The 14,818-nt window shown below is 46.9% G+C and overlaps 1 protein-coding gene across 1 annotated transcript in view; it reads left to right on the forward strand.

The window, feature by feature from the left end:
* The first annotated feature begins 507 nt into the window (after positions 1-507).
* Positions 508-14,818, forward strand: part of LOC149354396 (nose resistant to fluoxetine protein 6-like) — a 51,953-nt gene continuing 37,642 nt past the window's right edge. Inside the window, exons 1-2 of the mRNA XM_089583311.1 lie at positions 508-1,255; positions 13,560-13,771. Coding sequence (XP_089439437.1) covers positions 907-1,255; positions 13,560-13,771 — 561 coding nt within the window. The 5' untranslated portion in view covers positions 508-906. The remainder of the gene's footprint in view (positions 1,256-13,559; positions 13,772-14,818) is intronic.

Below are 14,818 nucleotides of genomic sequence, written 5' to 3' on the forward strand. Positions count from 1 at the left end.
TCGCCGACAAGTTCAGCGCGGAGTATAAATTTCCTCAGTTGCAAATACGTTCGCAGAATGGAGGGGCGACTGATTTTGCATTGTGTGATTATTATTCTCATTGGCTGTGTACAAGTTGTTTGCATAGCCGCGTTTCTCCCGTCGAGTGTCTCGAAGAGAGAAACGCGTCCACTCGAGGTACAAGCCGGTCTATTGACGTCGTCAGCTGGACAACGGCCAGGGGATTCAAGCGTGCGTCTGTGTCGGAAAGGGGGAGACCGGGGCTGCCCACGCCATGAAGCGATGCGGTAGCACCGCCGCGAGAGTGTGAACGCTCGCCTGACATCTGCACTCGGGGTGAGAGAAACGAGTGAGAGTGAAGTGCAGAGAGAACTGCTTTATCGCTCCCATCTCCCCTTGGCGCCTACTTGCCTTCTCCGAGGTCTCCGCTCCTCAGGTTCAACTTGAGTGAGCTAAAGAGGAAGGGTGCGCCATAGGAGGGCTTTCCCAATATTTTCCCATTAAACACAAACGTATTTCCGTTAAGAAACAGAGGCTGACGTGAGCATGCGCCATTCGGTTGTTTCCAAAAGCGGCGACACACTCTCTTCCCTCTCATTCAGGGTGATCGCTCAAGAGGTAGTTAGCACCTCCGGCGCATAGGAAAGCATCGCCAAAGAGCCAGCCACTGGGGCACAAAAGACGGGCGTGTTCCACTCGCTAGTTCGGCAGAGGTAGTGGCGTAAAGAAGAACGGAACGGCGTCTTTAAACATTCTCGTTCTCTGCCTTTAAACTACGAGAGGCGCTGGAGGAATAAATTATTCCGGCGTCGTTTGCGATCTCGGCCTGCCTGACGCCCGGAGACGAAGAGTGGGCGCGAGTCACTGCAGTTTCCACGGCTGCGGGTTTCTAGTCGTTCGTTCGCCATGGCTTGCGGACAGTCATTGCGCATTGCACCTCAGCACACCAAAGTGTTTTTCATCTTTCTGGCCAGCCTACTGGCAGGCCCCAACCTGTGCCAATGTTCTCTCAGCGAGGCATCGGCGCCTACGGAGACTGCGGCGACGACAACGGCGACGACAGTCGCCACGGTGTCAGCAGAACCTGAGGTCAGCTACATCGACATGCTCAAAGACTGGATCGGCAAAGCTATCGACGACTCTTCTCCGACGTTCACGCGAAAACTTCTTACAGCCGAGGTGTCTACTGAGTGCAGCTTTGGGCTGCTCAAGTTGGTGCGGGGAGTCAGGAACCTTGAGCCTTGGGCGCTAAGACGTGAGTTGGAGTGCTTTCTATGCAAACCTATCAGCTAGAAATGGCCAAGTCCGACATACTTCAAGCACTTTATGTTGGAGTTTGTCTGGCTCAGCTGTTGCTTATTTCTCGTATTGTAGCAGCAGTTATCTCAGTTCACGACCTTACTGCCGCTAACTGTGCGGAAAGAAGGTTATGTGACAATAGCGATGTCGAGCATGCTTTACAGTATACTAATGTTCCTCGCAACGTTTACTCAACTTAGCATGGAGAAGTGGTGAATGGAAATGACGCGCAGAAATAGCCAAATAAGCTGTCTGTTTTCGCATCAAAACTTCTTAAGGTGGAAGCGTGTTGACCGCTATAAGTAAAAATTGTCTGAGGGTCTGTTGTAAAGTGAGAAGCGTAGCACTGTAGGTTGCTGTTTGGGTGGCTTGCGCTTTTTGTGCACTCGGCACTAACACAGCGCAATTATTTAGGCAGGCTTCTACTTGATAAGCATTATTTTGTTTTTTTTCTGAATTTCTGAGTGGTTGCGCACAATACAGCCATTTTGTGCCGGAAAATTGAAGGTAAAGTGATGGCTTTTACAAGGATTAACGGATATTGAGAATGGTTCCACAATGAAAAGTTTTTTTCCTGTTGCCCTGAGCTCCCTAGCATATTTTTCAGTGCTGTTAGAATCATTCAGAGATTCCCATATATTTACTGGCTACCTCTCAAAAGGTTAGAACAATCAAGAGTTCTGCAAAGAGCTAAATTCGTGAAGTGAGTATCATTCTAGTTGCACAGAGAAGAAAGAGGGCTCACGATAGTTTTGTTCGCCAGTATTTTACGAAAGAACCAAGGCCACATTAAGGCATCATGTCATCTAAAAAAAATTGTTGCAGACCATCACGCTAATTTGCATAGCTAGATGCACCCACAAAACATTCTCTAATTGAATCTTCGTGGCAATATAACTGAGGCTTCAGCATCCACTCTTAAACCTAGCACAAATGCCGCAAGTGAAGTATATATGTTGAAATTGCTTAGGCTGAATTTCCTGGGACCCACCGCGGTGGCTCAGTGGTTGCAGCGCTCGGCTCCTGGCCCGAAAGACGCTGGGTCGATCGCGGCCGCGGCGGCTTATTTTCGATGGAGGTGAAATTCTAGACGCCCGTGTACTGTGCGATGTCAGTGCACGTTAAAGAACCCCAGGTGGTCGAAATTTCCGGAGCCCTTCACTACGGCGTCCCTCATAGCCTGACTCGCTTTGGGACGTTAAACCTCAATAAACCAATAAACCAACCAATTTTCCTGGTGCTTTGTAAGAATATTTCAGTTATTTACCCATACTTCGAACCATTCTCTCTAATCCAAGTAAGAGGAGCAACGTAGACAGAGTCGAGCATCTTCTCAGCCAGAAACAAGGGTTAAAATACAAATAATGAATACCTTAAACATAGAACGGCAATTATTAAATTGAATCGAACCAATAAAGAAAGTTCCTCTAATCCTTCAAAATCATTAGCCTTGCTAGGACACTGTACGGAGAAATAACTGCTTGTAAAAGCAGTTAGATGAAAGCACGAGTTGAGGGAATTCACATATTTAAGGGAAGCTATCTTCAGTTTACCAGTTAGACGTAGGAAATAAATTTTCTGCGCACATCCAGTGTAGGAGTGCTAAGAAGCTTCATCAGGATTTGCTATGAAGCTTCATCAGGACTGTCGAAGATCCCGGGCACCAATATTTTGAAGAGTTGATTCCCTTTCTTTGAATATCCTCTAGCGGGCGTGTACCTCTTTTACTGTGGGGAGCCCATGCAACAAATGCGCATTAAAGCTTTTGATCGAACACATGGATTATGTGCTGGAAGCTTTGTACTTATTGCTTTGTTATGAGGTTCTCTGGTACCAAATTTTTCGAAGCGCAAATATATAAATAGAAAATTGTAAATTTTTCGGTTAAACATACCGAACCGACACTTCGACGATTGGGGACGCCCTAGTGGAGGGCTCCGGATCAGTTGAGGACACCTGGGGTTGCTTAACATGCGTTAACATCACACAGCGCTTGGGGTGTTTTGTATTTCGCTTCCATCGAAATACGGCCGCCACAGCCGATGTCGAACCTATGAGCTTGGGATCAACAGCCAATCGCTAGAGACAATCTGCCACCGCGGCGTGCATCATAAACATAAATATCAGATATGCGTGGGCACCAAATGCGGTTGTTCATTAGGTCAAACCCAAGTGATCATATTTCCTAACTTCTGCAACCGGTTTGAAGTACTATAGGTACATATACATGCGGGGATATTTCTAACCCGTCATTCAAAGAAGCACACGTGCCAACAACCCTTTTTTGTAATTGAACACGGCCATAGTAAGATGATGTGAGAAGAACTCAATCAGTCCAATACACCTTGATGGTCAAATCGTCACGAGTAACAACAGCTAAACCATTCCCAAAAATAAACAATTATTGCAGCAAGCCTCCGAGCTGGCTCTTAAGAAATGTTCCTTTAAAGGGGTGTTTTCAGTTACTGTGAACAATTTTATAAATAAATAAGGGATTAAAATTGTTTACCTAGTAAATATATTTTGCTAAATCTGAGTTTGATGGTTAAGGTTATTTTTATTTAGTCTTGGTTTTGCTGTACGGATGAAATTAGTGGATCTATTTAAGGCAACCTCACTACGTTTCGAGTAGAAGGGACAATACCATGAAAATTAGAGGGTAGAACTGCCGGATTAATACATTCAAATATTCATTTTTTCCCAACACAATAAGTGACTGGAATCTGCTGACTAATGAAGAGTTTGAGAGCGAGAATTTCCAGGCCGCAATTGACCATGCAATAATCTGATTATGCTGTTGTCAGTGTTGGTTCTGCGTGTCGGGTGCAATCAGAATGCTTTTATCTTTTGGAAGGTGTTAACATTTTTCTGTAACTGTTCTTTCTGTTTTGTTCTCTTTTGCTGCATTGAATTTTACTGTTAATGTACTTACCCCCCCTACAATAATGCCTCTCAAGGCGCTGTAGGTACCATGAATAAATAAATAAATAAATCTAATTATTCTCACATGCTCGAATGGGGCTCACGAAGCGTTACTGCATCCAGGTAACGACATTCCTGCGTTCGTCAATAGAATTATATTGTCAGAATATGTTTTTGAAAGAACCATGCAGTGACATATAATACCGCATGTTTCACCTAAGAGGTTCTGCAGTTTTTTAAAATAAGCTTTTTGAGTTAAAAGAGTGCTTTTGATAGGCAAGCGCTGTGAGTAGTGTAGCGCATCGGAATACAGATAAGACATGCTCACTGTTAGGCTGGTTTTTGATCAATTACACCTCGCCCTGCCGTCTTTTGGCCATTATCATCATTAGCCTGACTACGCCCAATGCAGGGCAAAGGCCTCTCCCATGTCTCTCCTATTAACCCTGTCCTTTGATAGCTGCGACCATTGTATCTACGCCGAATTCTTAATTTCATCCTCCATCTAACTTTCGGCCGCCCCCTGCTACGCTTGTCTTCTCTTGGAATCCACTCTGTTACCCTTAAGGACCAGCGGCTATCTAGTCTTGACATTATATGCCCTGCCAAGGCCATTTCTCCTTTTGATTTTGACTAAGAAGTCCTTAACCCGCTTTTGTTCCCTCACGCACACCGCCCGCTTCGGATTTCTTAACGTTACACCTGCTGGCCATGCTAGTTAGCTTAATTGGTAGAGCGACTGCCTTAGACAGGCGGTGGTACTGGTTTCCTTTCCGAGATCAAGATTAATCTTTCCTCAACTAGGAACATCCTGTGAAAGCTAGAGTTTTCCTTTGTAGCCGTATGGCTGCACATTGGGAATGCTAGCGATGTAACTACTTTCTTAATTTAAAACCGCTTGAATGCCGATTGAGAAATAGTCTTCTGTAGTCCAATGACGTCATTTACTTCATTAATATTGATCACACTTGTCCGTAGTGGCATTACGTTCACGTCTTGTACAATGACGTCGATAAGAGATCCAGAACTTGAAGAAATATCCCAGTCTGCTGTATTACAATTTAAGTTAAAAACTTTGTCGTTGCGTCTCCAACGCTTCCAAAAGCATCTGGAAGCGCCTTATCAGTTTACTGAAATGCAGAAACCTATAATTCCGGGAAATTAGTCTCAGTCCTGGTACAATATTCTTTAGCACTTCATCCTCTCTATTCTTACTGCCGCAAAGCTGCAGCACTGCCTTAAATAAAAACTTATTTTCATACTTTACAACCGCCCCACATCACCTCTAAGGTGTGGAGAGCTGCGTACTACACATGATCCAGTTAGGTTTTCGAAACCAGTGCCAGTTCCGGTTCTCTTCGTTGTTTTATGGCTAGCACGCACATCAGAATGCGCTTGCAGAGTAATCTGCACGAGATAGACCAGGGTTTTGGTTCAGGTTGAATAGAATTAACAAAATTTACATATTCGTTGTGGAGTGCATTCAAGGCGTGCGTTATTCTAGCCACGGACATGAAGCTGCCTAATAATATGCACATAAAGAGCCGGCCTGAACTAGCCCTTTGCGTCGTGCATACTGGAAGACATACAGGGTTCTTGACTAGAAACTCTTGCTAGTTTTTTTCAAGTTTTTTTTAGTTAAAAGGGCGTTTTCTTCGGTACGGTATTGTCACTGGCGGCGGACATCAGAAAAGTTGCAACCAAAATTTAATACCTGACTTTCTGCCTACAGCTGTTAGGCGCTTCAGTCATTCAGTCGTTAATAGCTCGTTATCACTAATATCTCTACCAGTAATAAGATTTTAGAAAACGCGAATCTCGTCACAGTCGCTAAGCCAGAAATTTCTGGCCCTTTTCACGCGCCAAACCGAAACCTCGGAGCAGATGTGCGCATGAAGGTATGCCCAAGAGCTCGCGTCATACGGCGGTGAACATGTTACGTTCTCTCTGCCCGCCGACGCTGCACAGCCGGACTGGATTTCACGGGATGCTGCGATGCCATGCGCTAAAAAAATAATAATACGTGACACGCGCGTCGAGGATAACGCGCTTTTGTAGGCGTAGCCACGTGCGCTTCACTGGTCCGCGGTTTTAGTTTTCCTTCGTGAAAAGGCCCGAAATTCCTGGCTTAGTGGCTCCGACGAGAATTGCGTATTCAGAAGTGAGGAATCTGGTATGGACATTACTATCAGCCACGTAGTAACCTAGAAATTGAATGAGGCACCTGTTTGAAATAGTTTAAAAGTTGTCTGTTAGATTTCAGTCAAGCAGCCTACTAGCTAACACGTCTTAACCGTATTCTGATGTCCGCCATGGAGGACAATGCTGTACCGAAGAAAACGTTCTTTTAACTCCAAACCGTATTTTAAAAATCACCAACAGTTTTTGGTGAAAAGCCGTTTACGTATAGGCTCTGAGGAAACGGAAACGTTGGGAATATTCATTGCACTGTGACCATGCGGCGTACGAACTTAGCAGCACGGGGAGGTTCAGATCAGGTAATGGCTGAGTAGTTCAAACTCAAATTCCCACCGGTGCGATTTCAGCGAAGTGAGAACAGACAAAAGGCAAATGTCATCATTGCTACGTGCTCGCACAATAGGTGAGTGACGGCGTTGATTGCCTGACAATGCTTTCCGGGATTCAGAGAACAACCAAGCAAATTCAGCGACGGTGTTTGACATTGCTTATGCCACCATCAGTAGGCAGCCATGTCGCACTCGTGCCTTCGCGAATCGCCACGGTGGCTCAGTAGCTTTGGGTTCGGCTCCCGAACTCAATGACGCATTTCGATGCGGGCAAAATTGCTAAACGCCCAAATGCTGTGGGGTGTCACTGCACGCTACAGAAGCCTGGGGGGGGGGGGGGGGGGGTTGAAATTAATCCGGAGCCCTCCACTACGACGTCCTCTCATAATTCAGGAGCAGCAACAATACCATAGCCGATAAAGCTGCACCAAAAAAGACATACATTTATGCACTGCGCTTAACACTTCGCTCCGTTAGGTTGATGCTCATATTGCCGCCAGCGCTGAAGACGACAACGAAGACTTCCGAGGAAGCAGTGCACGGCTTGTGGATCCTCGGCCGTTCTCGCTCAACACTACCTAATTCTTCGGGCTTCGTATTTGACTCGCCCGTAAGGCTATTTACCTACGTGACATTTGGTGGGGCGCTGAGTGCGTCTTTCATTTACCGGACGCCGCCTACAAAACCAGTTCATCGAACCAGTCGCTGACTGAAAGGTCTTCCTCCCGAATTCGCACCTCTCCCTGACCTCAAAGTAGCAAGCAGCATCGGCGCGGACACAGTAAATCCGCCAGCAATAAAAGGTCCAGTTCTGCTTCACCATCCGCGGAAACCGCCTCATTTCCACGGCTTTCCACGGCCGTCTTTAATGTGTAGGATGCCGACTCCAAGCTGCGCCATGTTTACTTCGCGCTCGAAGAATCTGTGAGGACATGGTTTGAAAATTGTGAAACCGGCCTCTGGACATGATACATATTCAAGGCGGAGTTAGTGCATTCTTTCACTAGCACATTTCGCAAGGAAACAGCCGAACTGCTTCTCCAGAACCGCATCCAGCATCGATAAGAGAAAAAGAGCGTGATAGAAAGTGTTGAAGAAATGAAACGGCTCTTTCGCCGCGCGGACCCAAGCAGGTAGGAAGACAAGAAAGAGCGTTTCCTGATGAAGTGTGCCACGGAACAGCCGTTCGTTTGCCTTTTGCGAAGTCCTGCGGCGACCGTAGCAGATTTCTTCAGTGAAGCGGCCACAGTCGAAAAGTTCTTTGACATGCGAGCCCGGTAGTACCAGCGCATGACTGTATCCATGATCACCGCCAGTGCTGAGGGAACTGCGGCCCCTTCCGCAGAATAGCTGCGCGAGATTACCCGGACTATAGTGAGGAAAGAGGTAGGGAAGTGCCTGCCGACCGCAGCGCAGCCACAGGTCGACACATTTTCTGATGTCATGCGTGACAGAGTGCAGCAGGCACTGGGCATCTCGCCACTCGTCCTAGCTACCCCGCAGCCCCAGATCTTAAGGTAAGCTGCCGTCGCACGCCGTTACGTGCCACAGCGAACCCCGCGCTACTAGCCACCCACACCAGACGTTCATGTTTCACCTTCTAGGTCGAACGTCGTACAGCGCGCGGGACCTCGACGGACAGACGTCTGGCGAACCGCAGACCGCCAGTCGTTCTTATACTGTTGCGGCGAAGCTGCACACATATGACGCCGCTGTCCGTACAAAGAACTAGGTCTTCGAGGATACCCTTTCGGTGCACGCGGTCTTACACTGCGCAGGCTGATACCGGCCCAAGCTGCTTCTCCCGATCCCCCTCGCCTTACCGATATAGCTCTCCTGGGCAGCGGAACCAATCCCAAAGTCACGGTAGGCGAAAGTAGACGCCACAGCCTCTGGAGGTGCAGCCGCCCTACGAACAAAAGTACTCGTAAAAGATCCTCCAATGACACAAAAGACTTCTCCGCTACTGCCGCGCAACACGGAGCTCTAGACGACTCAGCAACCGGTCGACGAGACAGTATTGTATACAACATTCAGTTGTGCTTTTTCAGTGCATATCGAACGCGTATTGTAAATGAATGTGCTTCTGGACATCGCGTGTTTGCAGCGCTATTACCCTGTTCTTGGAGACCAAATGGTCTTGGCTGCAGCCTGTGTACATAAATGATTCCAAATTCACAGTACTGCTGAAGGTGAGTGTCACGAAACGCTTACAATGTCTGCGAGCAGGTGTGCCAGCAGGTGTGCTGCCGCACTCAATCAAGGCCGTGTGTTTTGGTAACCTGCGCTGGCTCACTGATGGTCCTTAAGAGTAATGGAATGGATTCCAAGAGAGGGCAAGGGTACCAGCGGGCGGCAGAAAATTAGGTGGGCGGAAGAGATTACGAAGTTTGCGATGACAGGATGGCCTCATCTGGCACAGGGCAGGGTTAATTGGAGAGACATGGGAGAGGCCTTTGCCCTGCAGTAGGTGTAGCCAGGCTGATGATGATGATGACGCAGAAGCGTATTCGGTGACCGTTCGCATTCATTGAAACGGCCTTATTTGTCATCCAGAAGCAACGGAAAAGGGCAGATATAAACAGCTTTCACAGAGGATTGCTCGTCAGGTGTACCCGAACGACCCATTACCCAGCGTATGTATTGGCGTTTGGGTAAAATAACTCAAAGTCCTTGCTGATGTCCTGGGAAATGAATTTATTTGCAGCTATCTATTAGGCTAAGAGGTTTTTAATAAAACAGGAGTCTTGCTGAGACAGTAGTGTGCGTCATGTCTGTTCTCCATGAGCCGCTGTTTCTTAAGACAAAACGGATGAGCTACCTACATAACTAACTGCACACTGAACACAGAACAAAATTTTTAAGGTGCGAGTACAGAGTTCCGTGTAGTTGCTTTTTTCATCATCGTAACTTTTTTTTTGTAGTCCGCAAAGTCTCATAGGATACCACGGAGCCCGTAGAAAGGGCAATGTGACGCGGAACGGCTAGCCTGGAATCAAACCTAAAATAAAATCATTCCTCTCCAAAATTTGATAATTTTGTAGGTGTGGATGCAATCTATCGAAAAAAAAACTCCGCTCCTTTACTAAAACTGGAACAAAGGGAGAGAAAAACCAGCAAAACAGAACGCGTTCTATGGAGGAAAAAAAACTAAGGAGGGAGCGTGACGTCACGCAGCGAGCGTTCGCAAGCCGAGTGTTTACGAAGCCGTTTTCCCCCTCAGTTTTTCGCTCTCCGAGTCAGTCCTTTATGTTTTGATTCTGGTATGTTTTAGTGCGCGCGTATGTGCGACCTGCGGCGCGGGTGTCTACAGCAAGGAAGCTGATCTACAGTCAGTCTGCCGCGCTAATCCGCGCATGCGCGCGCGCAGCGGGGCTAGATTTTACCGCACGCTATCACGTGGTGTGATCAAGGGGGAAACACCCTCTTTTTTTTACTATATCTTTACTTGTTAAAACTAGGCTTCAAGGTTGTCGCCGGACACTCTCTCCTCAGTTTTTTTTCCCTCCATGACGCGTTCCCACGACGAAGAAATACAGGTGGACAGTCATCCTGTTTTGCTGGTATTTCTCTTCCTTTGTAACATGCACCAACTGGCCCAACAAGCTACGCTTCTTCACTACTAAAACTGGAACTTTCAAATACCGTGCATCACGCCTATCAAGCAGCAAAACCAAAAATAATAAAGGGGAGCGAAACAAATAAGGCTCCTTACGGGACATTGATCTCCGGTTGTATCTATTGCTCATGAGGATGTTGTCCAAGACTGCTTGAAACGTGTCATTAAATGCATAAAGCGAGCCGGGTTTCTGTTCACATTTCAGGCCTATGGCTGCACAACTCAGGGTAACCGCACAAATTCACAAATTCACGTGGGAATGCACTCCTGCTTCGGAGAACAAAGCTTAAAAGGAAGCCGTGGGGACGGTGTCGCAAAGATGAATCCGAATTAGATTCACGCACGACAGCCACAATGGCCGCACGCCTGAGTGCACATGCGGAGAAGCGTTCTCCTCGCTGTAAAACGCAGCGCTCCCTCTCCACGTATCGCATTGCCTGCGTCAGTTATATTCAACGAACGCGAAGGCGACAGCGTGTCCCTGGCACGGCATCATCACCGATGATTGGTGCAGAAACGAGGGAAATTCAAAGCAGGAAAGTGATGGGCACGGGACTTCATTTATCTCGTAACCCTCCACCTAAAACAGAAAACCCAGATCAGCTACTAACAACGCCCAGTGCTTTTCCACAACGTGACTCATGGCAAGAAGCCGCGAGCTCCGCCGGAGGCAGGAAACGCAATCGGGTTTTTAGAAGCCGCTTGCGTAAGTGAACCTAGTCTCGTCGATTCGCTGGCATATGCTCGAATCGATGGAGTGATAAGGCTTCCACACAAAAACACGACGGGACCCTGGCGCAATGCTGGCGGCTGTAGCGTAGATTCTTCGCCTAAAGCGGATCTTATTTATTCACGCGCGACGAAAAAAAAAACTCGTCAATGACAAGGTTTTTTTTCTTTTGGTAAATAATCAGCTTTTGGTAAATAAGCTCTCTTTTATCCCTCACTAGGGCCACTGCCGACAACATAAGGGGCAAGTGGCTGTTTACGGCTGTTTACTAGAGAAGGAAATCCTATTCGAAATGAAGCGGCAAGCTCACTTTTTCGTAACAATTTTTACGTCGCCTGTGCAAAGCAGCCTTCACCACAGCTTATTCACACGTACAGCCAGCCAACTCTATAGCTGGCGTGCATGACGGCGGCTTTTATCGTGCTCCTGCAGCTTATGACAGAACAAACTTGAGAAAACATCGAATCTAAGCACAGGCTCATTAAGCCCGTACTTAATATTGAGCTTTCCTCAAGTTTTCTTCGTCGCAAAGCGCAGCAGCGCAGAAAAAGCGAGCGGCAGTTTCGGACGCTAGCTAAACATCTGGCAGGGTTTACTGTTAGGCGTGCGCACTTTATTTTCTTAGCGTTAATATACCGATTTTAAAAAACTGGAATAGGTTCCGGTTCAAGCCTGTTTAGAATAGTTAACTCTTTCTATCGTCATCATGAATAATGGAAACTAAAATGGCTCTTTTCTTTCCTTCCGTGGTAACTACCACAGAGGGGGTGAGTTATTGAAGTGAAAGTACAGCTGGCCAAGTGTAGCCAGGTTCAGCGTGTAAAATAAGGTTCTGCCTCCTCCAAAGCAACACCAAAAAAAGAAGAAATGAAGGCGAAGCGTTTCTCCTGGCGCCTCTTCGATTCACTGCCTGTGGATTGCGCACTCTGCTAACGTTGTCTTTGACACTTAATCATATCTTGCGGCATTTTTCTCCCTTCATCTCTCTCCCTCATTGTCTTCAAGTTTCTGTAGCATTAGCAGAGAGGCGGAAATGCGCATATTTGCGCTGTTGGGAATCGTGCGGGACGATGCGGAACAGACCACCTTCCTTTTAATGGGCCAACACGAAGGAAGTAGCACAACGCATAAATATCCCGTCGTTTAGAAAGCCAGAGGTTCTTCTTATTTGGCCGTCCTTTTTATTGCCGAGGAGAACGAAATGTTAGATGGCACTGAGGAAGACGAAAGTGGTCACGCACTTCACTTGTCCTCGGCCATAATAGGTAAATTGGGTAGCCCGCTAGCGGTGCAGCATGCACTAACCTTCACCTTCGTTTATTTTCCACTCAGTCACCTTTCTTTAGTGTGCCAGCCGTTTCTCCGCAAAACACATTATTTCTTTGAATGTGTTGCAAACAAGCATATCCCCGCGTATGGTAACACCACTGCTAGTGCACCTACATTGAAGTAATGAATTGCAATTCATCGTATTCTTGTAATGCACAATGTATGGATAGGAAACAAAAGTTTCCACAGTGAGCTAACAAAGATCGAAGCTGGATGGTCTAAATAAGAACCAATAGGGGTGACACGCATACCTGTCAGGTTCAGATGCACCTTCTCAAAGATGAGGAAGCAGAAAACTGCTTGTCTTACTTGCGCTACCACCCGTTTCAAGCCTCGAGAACTGACACCTGAATTTCCCAGCGATAACTTGAACCACCGCTTACCATAAATGGTGGTCACGAGTGGCCAACAGCACTCACCAGACTTAACTTCACGGCGGTCACGAGAAGTTCACGTCCGTCTTAAGTCAGCGGTCCACTGCTACGTCGTGCTGCTCGCTAAGTCAGGTTTAAAAGGAATGAACATGCATTTGCCTGTCTTGCTTTTTCTGAAAGTAACTTTGATATTTTTTTTTAGAAGTAATTGCGCGTATGCCTTTCTATGCCTCTGTCCTGTAAGGCTGCCTTGGCGTCGCCGTGTTGCCCGCTTGGCTGTTGTGTGCATTTGGCGTAAACACAGTGTAAGCGGCAGCGGAACGAGTTTGCAATGGCCCAGGAAGGAGGAGTTTTGGCGTCCTCCTTGCCCGATGCAAATGTCTATAGGATGTCTGCTCCACCAGCATGACGTTGGCTGGGCAAAAAACCTTTATTCAGTAGCTTTGCGCACACAAGAACAGTGAAATTGCAAGATGCATTCAAACTCACGGTTGATGTGTTCAGTCTGCCGGGGCTGTACAAGACATGCGAATGCGAAGCAGACGCAGCCATCCTTGTAGCTCGTCCTTATGGACTGCATGCTGATTGTGCGCTAGTGTGCATACTTAAAAAAAAAGGCAAATATACCTGAGAAGTAGAGGCAAGGCTGACAGTGGCCATGATTTGAGCTCCGGAGTGAGTGAAAGCTTTAGCTGGTAACTAACATTCGCCAGACACGACCATGCATTATTTTCTGGGCATGACTTTTTTGATTGCAGTGTTTGATGCATCCGGCAAGTACCCGACGGGAATGTTCCAAGCGACCCGCGCGGACTTAGGTGCCTTCGATGAGTGCCTTGAAACTATGGTGCGAGACAATGACGGTGAAGTGTTGGCCCGAGGACAGTACTGCAGCCTCCTTGCCTACGCCAAGAACAACACCGACGCCGAACGCTACATCCTGCCAGCCTTAGAGATGACCCATCCCAGGGTGAGCGCAATGACTTGTACATATGTTAATGTGTCCATAGTCCTCATTTTTAATAAATTTCAACCATTAGCGAATATTTACTGCTATGCAGGAAGAAGCAGACGCTCCTTCCGTAAAGTGCGTTATGGAACCAAGCAATTAATACTCACGAGCAAGAAACGCAAAGAACACTTGCGGAAAGACCAACACCTGCACTGGTGTTGTTCTGTGATAAGAATGCATTTATTACAATATGCTCCTCACGTGAGCTAAGAGCAAGAAAATGTAGATGAACAGCTGCAGCGGTGCTTCCATAGAAGCCCATAATTTTAAAATATAGTGGCTTATGGTGCGAAGCCAGCGCTGTCTTCGAAGGGTGAGGCGAACTAACCAATGACGTCGGAACTAAAACACAAAAAAACCGTGACGTCATGACCAGGTGTTTTCTGGCGGTAAAAATAAATTTTTGAACGCCGCAAGGTTCCTTGCGACACACGAGGCAAGGCCGAAGAAAGAAGACACGACGTGCGCCGATTACAAACGCCCTTTCTCGGTAGTCAGTTCTTGTTGTGTCTTTTTCCTTTGCCCTCGCGTCTTGTGTTACGCTGAACTGCAAGGCATTTACGTACCAACAGGGCCAGCTATTTGTCTTAATCACCGTGAGGCACATTTTTATACACTTATAGCTTTTTTGGGAGCTGTTTTTCTGCACCGAAGTTTGCGAGCAGTGCGTTGTGAAAGAATTGTGTTGGTATAGTTTTGCTCACATAACGAGGCAACAGTGGAAAGTTTTATAAAAGTATGTTTATTCGTTGAAAATCACAATACGAACTCAGGTTATGAACAGTGGCGCAATAAGAAGTGGCTAAACTAACCCATAATACAATTTGCGTGTGCAGGGACTAAGGTAGTTGCGCGCTTTGCACAAATGGCATAAGAATGCTGTAAATAGCGCTGCACTTTCCCAGTGAAATTGCAGCTGCCTTTTAAAATAGAGGAGAGACATTTTCATCCCTACGATTAAATTTTACACATACCAGTTGAAACATGCAGTCAAGCGCTCATAGC

This window comes from Amblyomma mixtum, chromosome 3 (assembly GCF_055824585.1).
Source record: "Amblyomma mixtum isolate Tamu chromosome 3, ASM5582458v1, whole genome shotgun sequence".
Taxonomy (NCBI): Eukaryota; Metazoa; Arthropoda; class Arachnida; order Ixodida; family Ixodidae; genus Amblyomma; species Amblyomma mixtum.